Source organism: Prionailurus bengalensis, chromosome B4, assembly GCF_016509475.1.
Source record: "Prionailurus bengalensis isolate Pbe53 chromosome B4, Fcat_Pben_1.1_paternal_pri, whole genome shotgun sequence".
NCBI classification, from domain to species: Eukaryota; Metazoa; Chordata; class Mammalia; order Carnivora; family Felidae; genus Prionailurus; species Prionailurus bengalensis.
Genome location: NC_057358.1, coordinates 40,522,692 through 40,544,229, shown reverse-complemented (window position 1 = coordinate 40,544,229; position 21,538 = coordinate 40,522,692). Strand labels below are relative to the sequence as shown.

Here is a 21,538-nt window from a genome sequence, read left to right as displayed (position 1 = left end):
GGCTTACCTATTTTGTGCCATTTCCCTGGACAGAGATCCTGAGAGAAGCCCCTTGCAGATGTGGCAGTGGCTGACTTTCTCATTCATATCAGCACGATGGGAAACTTGGAGCATCTGCGCCCGAGTGCTCAGAAATCCCCCTGGAATGCCAGGGGGAGCCGGGAAGAGGGGCACATGTGCTCTGTCCTCTTAAAGAAAGAGGCGTATTCCATAATGTGCCTTCAGTCGAGGGAGAAAGAATAGCTAGTGTGTATTGGGCATGTACCTGATAGGCCAGGTGCTGTTGGGTGCTCTTCATTGACCTTTCCTCCTCATTACATGCCACCTGGGAGCTGGAGCATTGAGGCTACTCCATAGACCAGCACCATGGCCATCAGCACATCGGGTAACTTTTTAGAGGACATAGAACTAAAGTGGTAGAGAAGACATCAAGCCCTCACCTGGTGACTCCAAAGCCCATGCCTTTGCCAGTGCCGTGCCCTGGGCTTAGAAGCCAAACAGACCTAGCAGACAACTGTCACTGCTGCGGACGCAATTAAGTCCATTTTTTGTGGCCATTTCTAGTCTTAATTATCTCCTTGTTTAATTAGCGTCTTCTTGTTGCTCAGGGAAAACATTTGATAAGCTTGACTTCTTAGGATGCCACTTTAAACAATTATGAAATCTGAACTTCTATTGGAATGTAAACAACCAATCATTTACCTGGTGGCAGAGGCTTACCGAAATCATATTTTTCAAACTATGAGTCATTGTTCATTAGCAGGTTATGAAATCATCTTAGCAGATCATGGTCAGCATTTGAAAGACTAGAATAGGATAAGATAGGATAGGATAGAATCAGAAAATATCAGTGCACACAGCCAGGGTAAGCATGTTTTGTGTAATTTTTATTTCCTTGACATGTACTTATGTGTGCATTAATGTAAAATTAATGTAATGTATTTCTTAGTAATGTAGGTCACAGTTTTGTTTTAAAGTTAGCTTTGGAAAGGGAAACGTGAACAGATGCAGAACTCATTAAATTGTGTCTTGTTCTTGTCTGTGGGTAGTTTGTCCTGTCATTCCCAACAGGGCTCCCTCTAGCCCATTGGCATAGGGGTATTTCCAAGTAAAGCTTTCTGGAAATATCTGTGTTAGTCTTTCCTCAGATCTTTGATTAAATGGATGTGCTTGTTAGCTTTTAAAAATGTCTTGGACACTCGAGGAGGGCAAAGTGACATTTCCAAAAGCTGTGGCGAGTGAGGAGCAGAAGTGGGACCAGAATTAGATTATTTATGGACTCTTTTCAGACTGGGAAAAAGAGGAGTGAGCAGTGGCCCCTACACCAAGGCCAGTGAGCAGCTGTCCCTTCCTAGATGGAGCTAGAGAACAAGACAAACAGACTTTGATTGTAGCAGGAGGGATGGGCTGGACCTGGGGAGGGATGTGCCTGTGGTACAAAATGGGCATATGTCCCGCCTCCTGAGGTCTTGGGAAGAGTAGAGAAATCCCCTTTTGCCGTGAGATCCTTTGGTGGGGAGCAGCAGGAGGGCGGGTGAGCCAGGGTTTTTCCCACTCCAAAGTGTCCCTGTCCTTTAAGCCATGCTCTCCCTGTCTCCCGTCAGCAAGCATAATCTGGGGTTGGCCGTGCTTCTGTCCTCAGCCATGGATGGATATGCTGAATCCTGTGGTGTTTTGCTGGGCTGCAGTTAGCTTTGCTTTTCATCCGGATGGCAAAGTGAGCCTGCAACAGCTGTGATCAGCTGTTGGAAGTGGGGGTGGGGAAGGGGCAGCTCCTGGCCTCCTGCCCAACCCTAGTTGACTGCTTAGTATCAGCCTCTGTCTCTGTTGCTGACTCTGCCGCTGTGCCTTTTTCTTTCTGGGGTGTGTGTGTGTGTGTGTGTGTGTCTCTTTTCCTCTTCCTCTTTTTTTCCTTCTCTTCTTCTTGCATCTCTCCTTGGACAGTGGGAAGCCACCGTGCTTTTTCCTGGATCTTTTAGGGCAGCTGGCTCATTCAGGGCAGGGAAGAAAGCACCCATTTCTGAATCCCCCACCTCAAACCGCAGCTGTTGGTGAGGTGCTTTGTGACAATAGAGAAAAGGCCTGCCTTCAGCCAGACTTGGGGTCTCACCTTGACTCTGCTTCTTGCTGGCCATGAGAAAGACCTTGGCAAGTAATTGACTTTCCCTGAGCCTCAGTTTCCTCCTGTGTCATGTGGATATCAGTGCCTGCCCAAGGATGTTGTGGTGGAGATCCAATGGGGAAAACTTCCAGTAAAGCTCCTTGCTCAGGGATTGGCACATTCTGCATGTTCCTTTGTGGCGCCTCCTCGGGCAGAGTCCCCTGCCTGCCCGCCCCTGCCTTCCTTGGCAGCCATGCACCCCACTTGGTGGCCTCATGCCACCCTACTCCTTCCCCCAGCCTGCGGCTTGTTTTGCTTTTACTCAACGTCAAAGATCTATTGAATTCCAGGGAGAAAACAGTTCCACGAAGGGTTATAATTCTTCTGGTACCAGCTCTTGTCACTTTTCCAGGCTTAGAAAAAAGTGAGTCTGAAAAAATGAGCCATTTTTAACATGAGTCATCACAGAATGGGGGTGAAAAGGCAGCGGTGAGGAAAAACCCTAGATGGTTCCATGGGTCTGAGAAAGAGGCACGAGTTTACATCACGCACTGACATTGTGTTTCTTTTCTTTCCTTTCCTTTCTTTTTCTTTTCTTTTCCTTTTTTTGAGAGAGAGAGAGAGAAAGCATGTACGTGCACACGCATTGGGGGGATAGGGGGGAGAGAATCTCAAGCAGGCTCCCTGCCTAGCTCAGAACCCAATGCCAGTTTCTGTCTCACAACTGACCATGAGATCATTACCTGAGCTGAAATCAAGAGTTGGATGCTTAACTGACTGAGCCACTAAGGCGCTCCTGACATTTTGTTTCTTAAGCCACATGGACAGATCATAAATATGGTCAGTAGAAGAAGATACTGACCAATAGCAACTATTACTGCCACTCCCCAAATTCACTCAGCCTTGAGCTTGGTCTGAGTCAGCCTTCCTTGGGGTGCAAGAATGCAGCTACCAAGCAAGGCCAGCCCCTCTATGGCTGTGGTCCTGAAACAGCTAGCCAGAAAGGAAGCCTAGGATTGTCCACAGGTGCTTGTGTTCTCCCTGAGCCCCTGGACTGCAGAGAACTGTCCAAGGTTTCTGGGCATCTCCCCTCCCTTCTCAAGCTCATGGAGCCAACCTGGATCCACTGCCTTGGGCTCCTCTGGAAGAAGAATCCAGACACCAGAGGAAGCTGTGGGGGATGTTGGAGAGAGTGTTGGAAAAAGACATATCAAGGCCAAGACTGGTTGTTTTGGACTTTGGTACTTTTATTCCATGGACACTTGTTGGTTTATTCCACGGTTGGTCAGTATTCTCTTCTACTGACCATGTTATGATCTGTCCACATGGCTTAAGTTCCACAGACATTTGTTCCTCCCTGCTTCCTGCTACTTCCCAAATTGGGGAGGCAGGGGCTTGCCTGCTGCTCTCATCCTTGAGGTTTCCCCCTGGAGAAGCACCCCCTTCCCTCCACCTCGTCCCAATCTTAACACCACATTTCTCTCTGGGCAGGTTTAAGGATTACCGAGAACCGCCGTGGGCCCCGAACCCGTATGAGTTTTCCAAACAGTACTGGTCCATTCTGTCTGCCCGTCTGGCTTTTGTCATAATCTTCCAGGTGAGTTGTTCAGATAAAGAGTAGTAGCCAGTTAGAATCCAGGCTGCAGGGGTAAAGACCACATGGCTCTTCGCCTGCTCCTCATCTGCAGGTTTTAATGGCGCTGTGACCTAGGGGTGTCTGCATGTGGCAGGCAGAAGTGAGTGCCTCCCCAGAGGAGGCAGGAAGCACTCTTGAGAGGGCTTCCATTCATGGATGGATTTGCAGCAAGAGAATAGAACACAGAGTAAGGTTACAAGACAGATGTGGAGTAAGTTGCAGGGTGGAGATAGAGTCCCGTTCAGACGTAAGACAAGACAGGAAGTGAGAAGAGCAGTGGAAACCAGAATCTCATCCCCGATGCAGACAAACAGTCCCGCCTGGTCTCTGCAGCCCAAGAAAGGGCTCAAGTTCTGAATCATTCTTCTAGCTCTCGGCTGGCTCCCTCCTTTGTTAGAGTGCCTCGGCCCCTGAGACATCTGGCGGAGAGGGCCCCAGAGCCATCCGGCCATGCCTCAGTGAATAGCAAACTCGAGCCCCGTGATTGCTATCTCTGACAATGGCCACAGCTCCGGTTGCACGGCAGAGATCCGCCAAGTGCGTGGCCCCAGCTCCCACTTGGGGTCCTGCCGGCCTTCACGATCCTTTTCTCTTCCACTCCCTCAGGCTTTTGTATTCCCTGAAGGCAGATCTCTGGAGGGCTCTAAGATATCTGACTTTGCCCCTGGCCCAGGAAGTGGAGAAGCCCCTCGGCTAGTCTTTCACCTAAAGAAGATAGCCATTCTTCCTCTGGGGAGATGGGGCGGTCTGTTAGAAAAACCACTCCGATGCCCCCCTGCAGGTGTCCCCTGGCTTTCCCACAGCTCACCTGTAACATTTGTTGGCACTGTGAAAGTTGGCTTAAGAGAAGAGTGTGACTTGAAGCAGCTTTAGAGCATGAATGCACCCAGGAGCCTCTGGAAACAGCAGCTGGTCCCGGGGCCCTCCTCTGGGCCCCTGGGTGCAAGCAAGGTTCAAGGTCAAGGTGGGACTAGGTGGCAGCCTGGAAGACAGCCATACCCTTACGATCTTGTGCCCAGATCTCAGAGCAAGCATGTGATTGGCAGGCCGAGAAGGCCACCACTGGAGCAGCATACTGGGGAGAGCATGGCCTGGGGAACTGGGTGGGGATCGGGCCATGCTGACACTGTTGTGATATATTTACCGCTTCAGTGGAAAATGCTGCAGGGTAAGGTAGTCCTGTCTTACCTGCATTTCCAAGGGAAGGGATGGGGCTCCACAGGTGGAAGAAGGAAGCCAATTACAAGTGTGCACAGAAGCTTAGAAAGGAGAAGGGGAAGAAGCTAGGGGCAGGGACCCTAGCTGGGCCAGTGTGACTGGCTTAGCAGGAAGAGAGAGCAGGATGAGTGTGAGGTTTGCTGAAACCAGAATTCAGCACAGAAACCAAAGGACTGGCTCTGATATGGAGGACAGAAGGCAAGCAGGAAGCAGGAGAGGAGCTGCTGGACCAGCAGAAGCCCTGGAGAGGCCAGCAGGCTCTGCGCCCACTTCCTAGAAGGCTCTGGAGCAGGGGACCTGGAGGCTGAGAAGCCAGGCGGGAAGAACCGGAGGGGAAAAAGCAATAGGTGACACTTCTCAAGCTCCACTGCGTGCAAGGTATTGACTTACTTAATCCTTGCAACAACTCTGGGAGGCAGGTGCTGTTACTGTTCTGACCCTGCAGGACAGACACTTCTGCTCATTGGTTAAGACCACCTGCCAGTAAGTAGAAGAGCCAGAGGAACACGGAGGTATCCTGCCCCTGGATCTGTGCTCTCCACCACTGCCACCATGGCATCACACTGCCAGTCCCGCTGCTGAGACCCTCACTCTGACCCACTGGGCTGGGCCTCTCCTCGCAACCCTTCTCCTTTCTTTTTGGCAGAACCTCGTGATGTTCCTGAGTGTCCTTGTGGATTGGATGATCCCAGATATCCCCACGGACATCAGCGACCAGATCAAGAAAGAAAAGGGCCTGTTGGTGGACTTCTTCCTGAAGGAGGAGCACGAGAAACTCAAGCTGATGGACGAGCCAGCCCCAAGGAGCCTGGGAGGGGGGCGTCGGAGCAGGAGCCGGGCGGCCAGCTCGGCACCCTCGGGCCGAAGCCAGCCAGGCAGCATCGCGTCTTCTGCCTCACAGCACACCAACGTGTGAGCGAGTCAACCCCACCGCGGGGGCTGCCACAGTGGCAGGGGACCTCACGGAGCATGCCTGTGCACCTGCATGGGAGGGCTGGCTGGCGTCTGCCAGGGCCCGGCCGCAGGGGGTCTTTGCAAAGGTGCATTTGTGCAAAGAGAGAGGGGTTAGAGCGAGCGAGCAAGCACAAGCAGGAAGAGAACTGGAGCTGCTTCTCAGAAACTTCAAGCTTAAGTTCCTTTTAGGTCCTCTTTGTATCTTTTGGGGGATTGGCACCCCATTTTGAGTCACCCGGTGCAAGAACTGGGTATCTCTACCCCAGAGCTCCCAGGCGCCATGCACCTTCCTTGCGTTTCCTCAGGTGCCCCCTCTCACGTGGTCACAGTCTGTGAGAGGAGCAAGCCCCCCTCCTGAGCGATCCCTCTCCCCTTCCCACCAGCTCCCCAAGCAGACCCCTCTGAGTCGCTTGCAGCTGGGACTGTCACAGCCTCAGTGGGTACAAATTAAGTCACAGGGCTGATGGCTGTGGCCACAGGACTTGATGGTGAGTGGCAGAGGTCCCAACCTGAGCTTGTCTCCATGTCATGGGGATGCTTTGAGCTTGTGCAACTAACCATCACTTTATGCAGGTTCAGATTTAAAGTAATAAAATAAATCAAAACATTCTTTATAAAGATGCGTCTCCTTGTCTGTGGCTCTCTCTCTTTCTGTCACTTCATACCAATATTTATTGAGGACCAACTGCTTCCCAGATGGTCTCTGAGATGAGAGATGAGCAGAGTAGAAGAGATAAAATGTCTGACTCATGGAGCTCACTTTCTGGGGAGAGACAGGATTTTAGCTAGTAATAAGGGCTCTGGAGAAATACAAGGGATAGAGGAGGCAGGAAATGTTAAAGCAGGAGACGTAAGGGGCTTACCATTTTATATACAAATCAATGACAGACCCGAGATGGTTCTGAGGTTACATCTTTCCTCCCAGAGCTGGGGGGCCAGATTTTCAAGTATAGTTGGAAGCAAAGGCCAAACACCATTCATCACCGTCCTTTGCACACTTCAGCCCCACACACTGTCCAGAAACCTGTTGCACAGTCCTCTTCCTCGGGACCCGGCCCCAGTTCCTCCCAGGTCATTCTCAGTGTCTGCATAGAAGCTTTGAGGAGGGCCACACTCCAGAGAAGACATGAGTGTTCTCATGTTTCAGCACACCTGGTAATTCGAGGGCCTGGGGTGCCGGGCTGGTCATCCTTGCCGCTCCCCATGGCTTCTGTGTCCTCTGGCCACGTGCAGGATCGCACTGCCCTGCCAACTCTTGCTCTGGAAAGTAGCTCCTTCTTTCATGGGGACTCCAGGGCATAGATACAGCTTTAGAAGGAGCAGCAGACAATCCTGTCCCACGCCGCTCACATACCAGTAGTCCTACAATAAATTTTAACCACTTCACGCTTTAATGTTCAAACTTACCATGTTAGCCTAGATTCAAACTACAGTATTACCAAAACACTGCATCATCTTACAACAGGCTTCAGCTAACTCAGCGGGGAGGGAAGTGGCCAATAAGAGAAAAATTTCACTTCAGGGGCACTAATGACAGGGAGATTCCAGGCCCATAAAAAGGAGGAGGATGTCCCCAGGACTCCTATGGGTGTGGGTGGGGTTGGTATTTCCTGCAAGCAGTGATGGTCCATTCTGATGGTCAGGGGCCACCTCCAGCACCAAGACACCCACATTGCACGGACTGTGGCTGGCTCAGGACCCCACCTCTTTTCCTTTTTTCAAGTACACACTTTTGTATGATCAGAGAGGTGGAACTTGCACACCAAGAGTCAGATGATCTAAAAAACAAGGGGCACCTGGATGGCTCAGTAGGTTAAGCATCCAACTCTTGATTTTGGCTCAGGTGATGATCCCAGGATTGTGGGATCAAGCCTCGAATTGGGCATAGAGCCTGTTTAGGATTCTCTCTCTCTCTCTCTCTCTCTCTCTCTCTCTCTGTCTCTCTTTCTCTCTCTCTCTCTCTCCCCCTGCTTCTCTGCCATGCACACCCTCTCTCACCTGTTCTCAAACACACACACACACACACACACACAAACAAAAAAACCAGAAGAAAGTGAAATCACCCACAGTCCTCAAATTTGTAATCAACATCAACAATTGCTGTGTTTCCTTCCAGACTGTCATTCCCTCTCAAGTGCATCTGTATTTTTGGTTGCAAATATGCAGTATATGCTATCTTGCTTTCTTCTGCTTCATGTAGCTTATCATTCCTTTTATCCCATAAGTTTGTTGTCAATTTTTTTAATGTTTATTTATTTTTGAGAAAGAGAGAGTGAGTGGAGGAGGGGCAGAGAGAGAGAGGGAGACAGAATCCTAAGCAGGCTCCAGGCTCCTAACTGTAAGCACGAGCCCAACGCAGGGCTCAAACTCGTGGACCTTGAGATCATGACTTGAGCTGAAGTCGGACATTTGATTGACTGAGTCACTCAGGCGCCCCTCAGTTGTCTTGAATGTTATTCAAAAGTAGGTACCAAACAACTACCATGTACTAGGCTCCATATTGGGCACTTGGGATACATCACTCAACACAATGATTCCTGCCTTCTTGTAGGTGAGTCAGGATGACACAATAAACAATGAAAATAAGCTGTATAGTGTCTTAGGGGGTAATAAGTGCTATGGAGAAAAAAAGTTAAGCAAGGTAGAGGGGATTGGTAGCAGGGGTAGAGGCTCCATTTTAATTTCCGTTGCATAATGGGCGTTTTTGTTTTGTTTCCTGCCCCACCCTTTCCTGTTAAGGGATTGCAGATTGGGTGTGGAAGCCTGTGGTGGCCAAAGCCCACACTCTAGTGATTAGGCCAGACAGCACCTCCCAGGGAGATCTAGATGGAGGGGAAGGGAGATTCCATCTGCCCAGATATACATTTCCACCCTGAAAGGACTCCACTTTCTCCCTCTCTCTCACTACAAATGAATTAGGAATTTTGTGATTTGCCCCCATCCCCAGGCTAAAATCATCTCAGCACCTGCCTTACCAGCGTGACCACCAGAAGTGCCTGCCCAACAGGGCAGCAACTGGGATGTAGGCTAAGAACTTCCCAAAGGATTTGTTAGTCTGGGTAGAGAGATGGTAGGTGCATCCTAATTTATTTATTTTTAATGTTTACTTACTTATTTTGAGAGCGCGCGCGCGAGAAAGAGGTAGAGTGAGAGCGCGCAAGCAGGGAAGCAACAGAGAGAGGGAGAGAGAGAATCCCAAGTAAGCTCCACACTCAACACAGAGCCCAACTTGGAACTCAATCCCATGAACCATGAGATCATGACCTGAGCCAAAATCAAGAGTCAGACCCTTAACCAGCTGAGCCACCCAGTCATCCCCAGTCCTAATTTAAAACAAACAATTAAACCTACCCTCTGCTTTTTATTTATTTTTTTAAACATTCATTTCTGACAGTGAGACAGAGCACAAGTGGGGGAGGGGCAGAGAGAGAGAGGGAGACACAGAATCAGAAGCACAGAAGACACAGAATCAGAAGCTGAGCTGTCAGCACAGAGCCTGACTCGGGGCTTGAACTCATGTGAGATTATGACATAAGATGAAGTTGGATGCTTAACCGACTGAGCCAAACAGCACCCCCCACCCTCTGCTCTTTAAGGAAATTTTACAATTTGACATTTCACTGTAAAATACAAAAGAAAATTAATTATGAGCAAACATCTGTAACACTGAAGAAATGAAAAAAATATCACTCCTTTTCCTACACCTTTTCTCTAGAAATAATAACAGTTAATGTCTGAGTTTACTTTGACTTCATTTGTGGTCTCATGGTATATGTGTGGTCACTTACATTGATCTGGAATAGCATCTATTTTGTTTAGTCATAAAAGTAACATATTGAAGATTTAGAAAGTGCAAAAAAATGTAAAATGTAAATAAAATAGTTTAAATAATCTGAATTTTTAACTCCAAGAGAAACAGCCATGAGCTCTAGATGGAGGTCATGGCGGCAAACAGTATTTACCATTGGGTTCATCAGTTTTTTCCTTACTAAGAATAAAAAGAAATGGAATCCACTTGATGGCTGATTTACCGAAATAATCTTTTTAAAAAAATGTTTATTTATTTTGAGACAGAGAGAGATAGCGAACAGGGGAGGGGCAGAGAGAGAGAGAGGGAGGGAGAGAGAGAATCCCAAGCAGGTTCCACACTGTCAGCATGGAGACCGACGCTGGGCTTAATCTCACAACTGTGACATCATGACTGGAGCTGAAATCAAGAGTTAGATGCTTAACTGAGTGAGCCACCCAGGCGCCCCTACATAAATAATCTTGATGGCTATTTTCTTGATGTACTCATTGTAAAGAAAAGAGCATGGAATAAAAGGTGAACTTCCCTTCCCTCTCTCCCCTCTCATAGCCTCTCCAGAGCAGCCCTGTCTAGGACAATCCTGCTTGGGGGTGGGGGAAAGGTGCTATTCTCGGCAAGGATTTTAAAGATGCAGAAAATCATCATTAACTCCTCAATAAAATGGCTGTTGTTTTGCCATATGGAACTTTGCTTTTCTGCCAGGCGAATGAAAGCCTTTGGGTTTGCTAATGCACCCAAAATAACGTTCTAACCTTGTAAACAGATGAATCCTTGTTAAGAAACACAGGAGAGAAACTTACCAGGTGCTTTTCTAAGCGGACATAAATTGTGGTAGGAGATTCCACCTGGCTGTGGAAGGCATTCTAGAAGTAAGGGCAAGAATGAGTTGGGAAAACTCAGGGACCAGTGTGCCCCATGGTTGTTTGAAATATGTAGCCAAATAGGGTTTGAGGTTAAAAATAAATTAGGAGAATGCTCCTGTCTTTTTATATTGTCACAGTCCTCCCTTAGGTGTCCAGAGTATACCTTCAGGTAATATTTTTTTTTAACAATGTGGTGTTAAAGATTCTACCCAGATCCCTTCAGGATTGAGGTGCTCACTCCCTAGCTTCTGATGGTCACAGTTTGAAGCCCCTCTCAGAACTGCTATAAGTGAAAGGAGGCTGCCTGGACCAGGGCCACTTCTCTGCTGGGGGCAGCCTCTCATCTCTGTAGGTGGAGGAGGCCCCCCTTGGCTCAATTTGAGATAATTCTAAAGGGCTTCCTCAGCTCCAGAGCTCCATATGGAATTGGCCAAAATGGATTGCAGCTCAGCTCTTCTGGCTGCCCTGGTCTGCTTACCTCACCCCTCCCCCTGCCCACCACTTCGGCAGGTGTGCTTCTGGAACACACTTCCCAGTCAACCTCCTGCAGGTCAGGTATGCAGTTCCCATCTCAGGGGACCTGACCAAAGACATGGAGCATTTGCTTTTGTTGGAATGGTGATTTGACTGGATTTACCTTTCTTGGGTCACCATCCTTTCTTTCAAAACATTATGGCTGTGGCAATTAATTCATGGTCTTCCAGGGTTTCAGAGGGAAAACCTCTGGCATAAGCCTGATCGATATTCCTTTGTACCTTTCTTTTTTCCTCCTGCCTTCGTGCAAATCGGGTTTTAAAATGTATTCTTGGAATTCAAAAATTTCACTGGAATGTGCCTTGATGCGGGTTTCATTATTTAACAGGCCTGAAATATTGTGGCCACATTCAGTCTGCATATCACTTCTTTCTAGGCTCTAGAAAGTACTCTTCTAGTACAGGAACAGAGTCTAGTGTAGCCATTCCAACTGTTTTGATTACTTTAAGGAAACACTGAAGGTTTGGATCACCTTTCCAGTGTTTTATCTTCATGGCCACCATCTTCTTTTTCTCAGCATGTTTCTCCTAGTCCTGATCCTCCATATTTCAGAAGCATGCCCTTCCTGGAGTACCATGTTATTTTTTGCCTCCTCCCCTCAGAAGCAACCCACCTATAATCTCAAACATATTATTCTAGCAGTTTCCAAGCTCTCACTTATATGATCCTTCATGGATAATCTGGGAGAGGTGAAGATTTCTCCTCATCCCCCCATACCCTACTCTTCTGAATTTCCTGTTCTACTGATGGCCTGACCTTTACCTGCTGCATGTATTTTCCAAGGTATGCTCCTTGCTAGTAAATGAAGAGGTTGGACTGGACAAGCACTAACATCCATTCACATCCATGTGTTGACATGTACAGTTCTACAGAATCACCATGGTACGGCAAACATGAAGAGCATAGTCAGTCTTATCTTCCGTGTTACCATTCTACTCACCTTTCACAACCCAAGCCCTGGCCATCTGTGTCTTGGATAACCTAACCCAATTCAGCCCAGGGAAGAGTTGCTTGGAATTTCTACTCTTGTCCCAACCCACAGTAGTATCCGTTCTGCTCAGCCACAGCAGAGGGCGCCAGAGAGCAGAACCCTTGAAGGCTTAGCCGCAAGTTCTGGAAGACAGAGCAGATGTTTCTTCAGAATGCAGCCCTATTTACACATCTGGCTAACCTCTTGCTCCCCTTCCCTGTTCTGTACAGCAGGAAATGGCAGTGCCCCAAGAACCAGACCCCTTCCAAACCAGGCTAGAAGACAGATGCCTCACCAGGACTCAAAGGCAGTGGAACCCACTTATTCTTCTGCACTTCCCATGGCACATGCAGCTTTATCTGCAGAAAGGAAGTGCAAGGAGAAAGCCAGATGGGAATTCAAAAAGACAGCTCTACATATGAGTTCAGGAACCTTCATGTTTTATTGCCCCACCTTTGTCTCACTTCCTGTCTGTCTAACAGAGTAAGGAGCTGAGGACTGAGGCTTCCAAGCCAAGATGTCTTCCTCAATTAGGGGAATGAAGCCATAGGCCCTAAGGGAAGGAGGCAGACTTTTGACAAGGATCCCACATAATAACCTGCTCCTAGTTTTCTCCCAGCATGATGGACTCTGGTTGGCCTGCATCTAATTCTTCAGAGAGCATGTGTCAACTTCTATCAAGAACCACATCTGCTTGGTCTGAGTGAAGCTGCTAGTTGAGAAACAGATGAGGCCCCTAAAATAAGCCTCTTCCACCCTTTTCTATGGGCCTCATTCCTACTACCCTCAGAAACTTTTCTCAGTGTCTGCCTTAACCCTTTAAATTTTCTCAACTGCCTCACCTCTGACTTCACTGTACTCCACCTGTCTCTTTTGATCGCTCAGTATCTTTTCACAGAGCAAGGTTTTCCTTCTTTATCTGTCTTCTCAATGGTTCCACCTCCTTCCAGAAAGCTCCCTGAAGCTCCTCTCTGCGTCGATGTGGAGCATATGTAGAGCACTTTTCAATATCGTTATGTTAAAAGTAGTGTGATTAACATGGGCAGATCCTGGTTTTGTGGGCCCAGAAGCTTCTACAATTTTAGGGATCCTCTTCAAGAAAACATACTCAAAATTATAAAATAAAATCAGGTACAAAAGTGAATATTTAGCATGAAAAGAAAAGTTCCAAAATACAAATTTTAGTCTAAACCAGAAACATGACAAAATCTATGACAAATGGTTTTATTTTTTTAATGAACTGACTTGCTTGCCTTTATATTACAGTACTGCTCCCTCAACATCTTTAGTCATGTACTTTTTGATTGCTTTTCATAACAAGGTTTTCACTTAGGAAAGAGAAAGGTAATTCACTCTTTCCCCTAGCAAAGTCAATCAACATTTGCTTTTGCTTTTTTTTTTTTTTTAGACAGATCCTGCCACACACAGGTGTATTTGTACCAATGGGACAGGAGGACACCAACCCTTGCAGATAGAAGCCAAGGGGTCATGCCAGTCCCTCTGTCCTCACGCTGGCAGACAGAAGCCTTCTATGCTGGCAGACAGAAGCCACCTACGGGGCAGCGGAGGTGGGGTGGTCCTGTGCACTTTTGGGAGCCTGAGCCACAGCAGGAGCTAGAGCCAGAGCTGTCTTGGTTTGAGCCTTGGCCTTAGACTTTGGGCCACAGAGCCTGAGACGCTTGGCGATGCAGGCATGACCACGTTTCCCCAGCATGGGATGAGCAATATAGGCAAACTTGTTGTTCCTCCCTTTGGGATCTTGGGCTTGACCTCTTTGGTCTTGTTGCGGGCCTTGATAGACTTGACACATGCACTCTTCGCCTTGGCATTGTCCTGAACTTTCTTCAGGCCCTTCTTGTGCTTCCTGGCAAAGTGCACATTCCTCAAGAACTTGGGGCCTACCCGTCAAGAGATTAATATCTTTGTAAGTGGGGTTTCTTAATGCCATTCCTGTGCCATTTTTGTGACTGGTTGTGAGTGGTGTGGTTCTTGGACTTGGCCATATTTGCATGGAAGCCTATGGACCTTAAAGTGCCTCGGACCGTGCTTTTTATTTCTGATAGAAAATAAGAACCTAGAAAGTTGTTTTCAGTTCCACAGCTTATTGGTGGTTTCATCTGAATGTTAAGACTATTGCCAAATTTGGGAACGCTTCTCTCAAGTTTCTTTCATATATAAGCTCTAAGATATGAAACAATTTTCCATACATTTCAGAAGTCTTTCCATAGATCCTGGGCTCCCTTGGAAGGAATCTCACTCTAAAGTTGCCTCTTATCACTGGCCTCTGAAACTGAAGCTATGGGGGCTTTAATCCTGGGGTTCAAACTCCAGCCTGTGTTTCTTCGGCACCATGACACCTCCCTCAGAAGTCCATTGGCCCCGGGTGCTCTGCCTGAGGCCTGTGGAGTCACATAATCATAGTGACAGTACTCGTAGTGACAGTAATGGTAATCACCACCCGAGGAGCACTCACTAGGAGCCAGTTGTGATAAGAACTGTACACTCATCACCTTGCTTAATCTTTACAACCTCCTGCAAAGTGTTTTTATTCCCCATCTTACACTTAACCAGGTGAGTCACACTGCCACACTCAGTTGCATGTCTCTGTTTTCCCCTTTAATCACTTGAGTGCCCACATAATTTTTGATAAAGCTGGAATGAGAGACCATCGATATCTCCTTCCTGAGGCCACTTACCTTTGATTCCTCCAAGTTCCCTGAGCATACTCCACCCCAAGGGGGCTTTCAGGGACCCCTTAAAGGGATGACAGAGGTGTATTCTCTCCTCTTTGGCTAACGTGCACAAAGGGCACCATTGGAGAATTTGCCACTCAACATGGGCACCCTTGCTCAACAGATTTCTGATCATAACAAAGTCATGGCCTACACTTGCTACAAGGTATGGCCTCACTGTGCCACAGGGGGCTGGATCCCCAAGGGCTTTCAGCCTCATCACATATGTACCAGGCTTGGCCCTTCCCCAGGAATGGCTGGATCTTTGCATTAAGTCAAGTTCACCACCGAGAACACCACTTCCACACAGGGACATCCCGTCTAAGGCCCTGGGGTCTTTCTTGCCACACTGATCCACTCTGATAAATGCCAATTTGGGATTTTCAGTTGGGGGTCTTGGAGGGTTGAAAAATCTTGCCTCTAGCCCAAGCTGAATCTAAGGGTTTGCCTCTCTAAGGCTACAGAAGCTTCTAGTCTCCTTCCACTCTGTGGAATCCCTTGTCACACAGAAGAAAATCTTTGTGTCAGCCTTCACTGAATCTAGAGCCTCTAATCTTACCTGGCAGAGATGGTATGTGGGGTCATGGCAGGGGATTCTGGCACTCTGTCACACACAGATGCAGAATTCAAGGCTCAAAGAAGTGTTGCCTCTGCTAGAGAGTACAAAGCGAGGAAGTGGCCAAGCTGGAATGAATTGCAGTCTGCCACCCCTCCAAACCACTCATTGGTGAGAAGCAAGAAGGAACATTTCTCAGTTGTCTGTGTTTGGGTAAAGCCTTTTGGGGGACAGAGACTCATATGATGCTGAGACAATGTACTCTAATGGAAAATGCACTCTGTTTTGGAGCCAGACTTGGTTCTAGAGCCCACTCTCTCAGTGGGGCGAACTCCAACTTCTCTGAGCTCTTTCTCCGTCTGGAGCATAGAAATGATACCTGCCCTGCATCCTTCTCAGGACTGCAGATCATGAGATTTATATCAAGGAGTGATATTGTAACAAACACCTACATTTCTAAGAAGAAAAACATCATCATCAATGACTAAGACAAATATATGCCCAGTATAAAACCCATTGGTAGAGACTATTGTGGCCAACAATAAACCTAATGTCCAGGTTCCAAGAGCGTGGCACAGATGCCAGGAAATGGAGTATTTGCGTGCTGGGATGATCTCTGCAGAGTACCCGGCACTGGCTGGTTAGCATTCTTGACATCAGCACGTTTGCTAAACTCCATTCCAGGCTGGGTTTCCAGATGAGTAAACTATTGAGGGAGACCTCAAATGCAATGTCACTAGCCAGGATGCACTAAAGAATTATTGTCTTTACTCCCCACTCCTGTTAATGTGCCTTGGCTTTTAAAACAAATGCCTTGCTTTGACGTCGAATAAGTATGTCGTGGTTTTCTGAAAACATTGCACCAACTCCATTAGAAACATATCAAGTGATACCCAAGTATAAGCTTCAGTCGCTAGGCCATGATTTTCAGAAAATGCATTAATCTAAACTAATTTTTCATGGTTTTTGTGGTTTCCTTGAGTGGTTCCTTATAAACGTCTACCAAAGAAAAGAGAGTTTATTGTGGGAGCAGGGTAGACTTCTGGATTGAAATGCTTCATCATCAAGACTGAAATCCCCTCAGAAGAAAACTGGCTTTTCTACTGATCTTTGGATGATTACTTCATAGCATCACGACACATCTAGAATCCAACATGGTGACTCTCGTTACACTATCTCCTGTTCAGGATGCCACATGGAGGCGATTATTTTCCAGGATCACGAAATCAGAAAATCCCAAAGGACCTTCAAAGAACTGGCAACCAAGAATGGGCTTTCTGAAAAGTGTCTACCATCTATCAGTGCAAATCTGCACTCTTGAATCTATTTTCAGTAAGGTCAGAAATGAAGAATCAGATGCACATTGAAGAGTGGTCACTCACATCAGAGTTTATATTGGAAAGATATGTAGCCATTTCTCTGCCCCTTATAGGGGAGACATGTGGGCAGTGGCATGCCATTTGGAAAGCAAGGGATCAGTTAAAAGCATGTCTCACTGGTAAAGAGATTTTTAAAAAGAGAAGATATTTCTATTTCTTTATAGATTACCCACTCTGAAGAGAGATTTGAAGCTGTTATTATATACAAAAGGGGATTAAAGTAGGGGGATGAGAGGGGTGAGAAAGTACATGCAGGGGGTGTCAGGTAATGGACAACACGAGGATTATCAATTCATTCAACTACTACAACAACAGAGGCCGCAAAGCTTCACCAAGTATCTAACTGGACTCCTCAAGTTACGTGATCCGTACTGTTTGAGCAGGAGCAATGGTCAGACAGGCTGTGGCTCCCAGCTGCCTGACCCTCCACATGCCCCATGATTCTATGGGGTGCCCAGACAGGGCCTGACCTTTCTCTTCGCCTATGCCATTCTCACCAGGCTGAACTCTCTGCCCTTCCCTCAGTTCTCATGCCCAGGGATCCTCCTGCAAGCTTACATCAACCTCATCCCTCATCCCTGGTCATGCCCTTCCATGACACTTCTTAGGACAGGTCAGGAGACTCCTGGCCCACCATGGTCATGGCCACCTGGCCCAGGCTTACCATTCCACCACCTCCCTCCACAAACACTTTACAATTACCTCCTTTACTCTGCAAGGGGGATTACGTACACATGGTGGGTCTGGGATCCAAAGGGGTTTAGGGAAAGTGAGGGGGATGGATATGCACATATGGAACAACCACTCATTAAGACTATTTTGGACCGGGCACATTGGAGTCATTATTTGTAATCCTCACAAAGACCCATAACAACGATCCCATTAATGGATAAAAAACCTGGTGCTCTAAGACACTCTCTAATTAACTTAAGGACACCTAGCTAATACATTCATGAGCCACAAGTAAAACCCAGGTCTTTTTTTTTTTTTAATGTTTGTTTATTTTTGAAAGAGAGAGAGAGCATGAGCAAGGGAGGGGAAGAGAGAGGAAGGGACAGAAGATCCAAAGCGGGCTCTATGCTGACAGCAGCGAGCCCAATGTGGGTTGAACTCACTAACTGTGAGATCATGACCTGAGCAGAACTCAACTGGCTGAGCCACCCAGGTGCCCTGAAACCCAGGTGTCTCTTAAAGACTATGCTATTTCTTCTGCCATGCTGCCATTAGGTTTTTTCTCCAGCCTTCCCCCCACCCCCCGCCCATTATTTAATTATATAAACTTTCTACTTTGGCCAAACCAATATGTTGTGGTCTCTTATATATTCCCATGTTCCTTTCCTAGGCTTTTGCTACATCTGGAATGCTCATTTCTGGTGTGCTGCCAGAAAACCCATGGTTTTACACCTGACCTTTGGTTCCCATTCAAGGGTGCACACACCAAAGGGTCAGCTTTTTCTCTACACTGTTTTTCAGACAGACCTCTCTCCAGTCCCCAACTCCTCACTCTTCTGTCACAAAACCACTACAAATGTGCTTGTGCAGCAGTGGGCCTGGTGTTAGGCTAGGTACAACCCACCCGTGGGCTTGACTTCCCTGAAGGAAAAAGGGCACATGTTAATCTCTCTAGGATCCAAAGCCTTGCACAGTCTCTGGACACATAGTCTGCACTCAGTGAAGGTTGGTTGTTGTAAGGAAGGAGGGTGGCAGGTAAGAAGCAATGTGGGACTGGAGTAGGTATTTAGAAGGTGGTCAACAAGGAGGATTTCATTGGAAAGCAACAATAACCCACCACTTCCCTCCCCTTTCCATGTCTCATTGCTGCACTCTCCACAGCCACATTGCAGAGGAGCAGAGCCCATACTTCACTGACACACAAGCAAGTCCAGACTGAGGACTAAAATATTCATATAATTTTCTACGAGATTATAAATAGCCACTGCCTGCTCCTGATCCAAAGTCCCCCAAGGGTATCTCCAGGCCACCTCAGCTACTCCCTGGAGGCCTCCTGGTCCTCCCTATGATCCTGGAAGTAAATAAAGGAGTGATGCTTGTCACGCCAAGGGACCTCAGCACTCTGTAGTTGTCCAGACTGTTCCAAGTATAAAATGTTTGAATATCTCTGCAAAGAAGTACCAATTCCTGGGTGTCTAGTCCTGGAAGTCTCCTCACTTTCCATTTGCCCTCCACCCCACCCCACCCCACCCCACCCAGAAACTCCCTTCCAGAAGCTTAAGATCACTGGAATTTGCTCAGATACTCTGAGTGGAGGTTGCCCTCTCTTGCCTCTAGGCTCTTAAGTCCCTGCAGACAGCCAACATAAACAAACCCTGAGGAATTTGCCTGAGTTCATTCCAAAGGAAACAAGCGGGTAGCTGCCTACCTTTGCCTTGGCTCCAGAACGTAAGTGAAATCCAAGACGGGAAAACCTTTGGCGTCTATCAAGTTGGCTTCTCTGTGGAAATCTTATCAAGAAACATTGGACCTTCCAGATTTCCTGAAGAAACTGTAGCGAAGGCAAGGTTTTTTATGTCTCCAATTCTTCGTGTCCCTCTTGTGCTCCCCAAATCCTAGTCTCTTCCTAAAGGAAGAGTTTATCATTTCTAATCCAATCTCAGGACATGTATTAATCACAGCTGGCCCTGCATCACATCCCCAAAGCCCTGAAGAGTCTCTGCCTTTATTATATCCTGGTGAATGTACTCTGAGTCAGTTGGCATCCTTTCCAAGGGCGACTTGAGTGGCTAAGATGCATTTGCATTGAAAGCAACTTGTGTTTTCTCAACACCAGATAATAGATTCAAACACAAAGAAACCTAGTTTAATGAACACCTGCTATCTTCTCCGTGCAATAAATCTTTTGCAGGAGAGGACAGCGCTCACACAATTCTCCCTGCCTACACTTAATTCATTTCCTTCCCTTCTCTCCCTCCTGCTGAGAAAGAACTCTCAAATGCTAAAATGGGCCAAACTCTGGCCTAGTTGGTGGTGACATGACTCAGACACACACTGATAATTCCTGTGGCTTGTGGATTCCTCTGGAGGTCACCTCCTTCATCCCCCTGCCTCCAGGCCAGGAACCATATCAAACTCATCCCAGACGGGTATGTCAAAGACCAAATGGGCAAACGAGCCCGGGGCCTGGAAGAAATTAGTCTAAGATGAAAGGAAACCATGTTCCAGGAATGAGAATGGCAACTGGAACAGATAATACAGACCAGCCTTCTGGTACCATATTGCCCATGGCCAGAGGTGGCCAACCACAAGCTGGTGTCATTACAGCCTTGGTAAATGTGAGAATGGTGTACAGAACATTTGAGAGGGGGCAAAAGACTAATTTATGTAGAACTTAAATTCAGAATTTACCTGACTCAAACTGTTTTTAGGAGATGGAGTTACACAGCTGCCATGAGGTACACCCTGGTGGCACAGACTGGCTTTCATGGGTTCTGAGGTGAACGTTGTGGTGCCACTTTCCAGAGAGTCAGGTCCCACAGCTTCATGAAACACATGAGTCTTTTCTCACCTAAAGCCTCTGTACTTGAGGTTCCTGTGCCTGAGGTTCTCACATTCCTTGTCCCCTTACTTTATTCAAGTCACTGTTCAATCATTACTTCCTCAGAGAGGCCTTCTTGACCACCATGCATCCAGACACTTAGGGGTGCCAACACTGGTGACATATTCCATGCTTGGGAGGACAGACCCACAGAAGAGGACACGTTGCCCTGGGAGTGGGCTTGGGATGATTTAGTCTGAAAATTCTGGGGTCTTGAATATTAGCAAAGTGGTCCAGAAGGGGGCATTCCTTGTTGCAAGGGGAGGGGCATGGCTGGCAGATGGCCAGAACAAACACAAGGCTTCCTTTGCAGGGTCCAGAGGACTCATGCAGGCTTCTCTCTTCAAGGTCATCTCAGAGCTGCAATGGCCTCTGCTCCAGCCATCACTGTATCCTAAGTAAAAAGGATTAAAGAGGCTTACTTTTCTTAGGAGCTTTCTGGAAGCCCCACTCTATAACTTAGGTTTACAGCTTATTGTCCAGGGCTTAGTCAGTTCCCAGCAATTGATCTGAGTGTTTAGGAATGAAACATAGGTCATCTAGAAAATGAGAAAGTGGTTCTAGAAGAAGGTGGCTAGCCCAACTTTGCAAGTTCCTTTCCGTGTTTGTAATCTGTGGCTCCAGGATGCTGAGGTCTTGGGAGAGTTGATTAACATACTCTGGGATATTTGTTTGGAATATACTTATTGGTTATACTTAGTGTAAAGCCCTTTGTTGGCAAGTTTGATCACTGGATCATGGAAGCTGCCTTTCCATGCCTCTGTGGATCTGATGGTGGCAGAAAGTTATGTCCATTTCACAGATGAAGTGTAAAGGTCTACCTCATTACAGTAAGTAGAGAGCTGGCCTCCTTGACCACCATATCCAATGTTTTCTCTCCCATAGCACATTGCCTCATGGTTTTAGCCAGGAAACTATACGACCCAACCCTGCCTAGATTAGAAGACCCCTGGGGAGAGGATCTGATGTGTGCTCTTTGCCTTCTCCGCAACCTCAGAGACAACTGATCCTAGGGCCAGCTGGTTCCCTCTGACACTCAGCAGACTGGGTGTGGAAGGCACTTTCCCTAGGATTCTGCCTTTTTCCCTACCACAACACTTACATACACTTAAGCTCATGCCACAGGGATCATATATTCTTTTCTTCCAAATTTTCTCTCTGCTCAGATTTTTTTTTGTGAGTTTCACTTGTGATGACAAGGAGGAGATAAGGGGAGTGAGGTAGAAGTGAAGCT

The 21,538-nt window shown here is 47.3% G+C and overlaps 1 protein-coding gene and 1 pseudogene across 4 annotated transcripts in view; one reads left to right on the top strand and one right to left on the bottom strand.

Moving 5' to 3' along the window:
• The window catches only part of ANO2 (anoctamin 2), a 339,542-nt gene extending 333,019 nt beyond the window's left edge, over window positions 1-6,523 (top strand). For all 4 annotated transcript variants that reach the window (XM_043564318.1, XM_043564316.1, XM_043564317.1 and 1 more), the window contains 2 exons: window positions 3,593-3,698; window positions 5,602-6,523. In XM_043564318.1, coding sequence (XP_043420253.1) covers window positions 3,593-3,698; window positions 5,602-5,871 — 376 coding nt within the window. In that variant the 3' untranslated portion in view covers window positions 5,872-6,523. The remainder of the gene's footprint in view (window positions 1-3,592; window positions 3,699-5,601) is intronic.
• A 7,113-nt stretch (window positions 6,524-13,636) lies between these two features.
• On the bottom strand, window positions 13,637-14,122 carry LOC122473564 (annotated as a pseudogene).
• Between the last annotated feature and the right edge of the window lie 7,416 nt (window positions 14,123-21,538).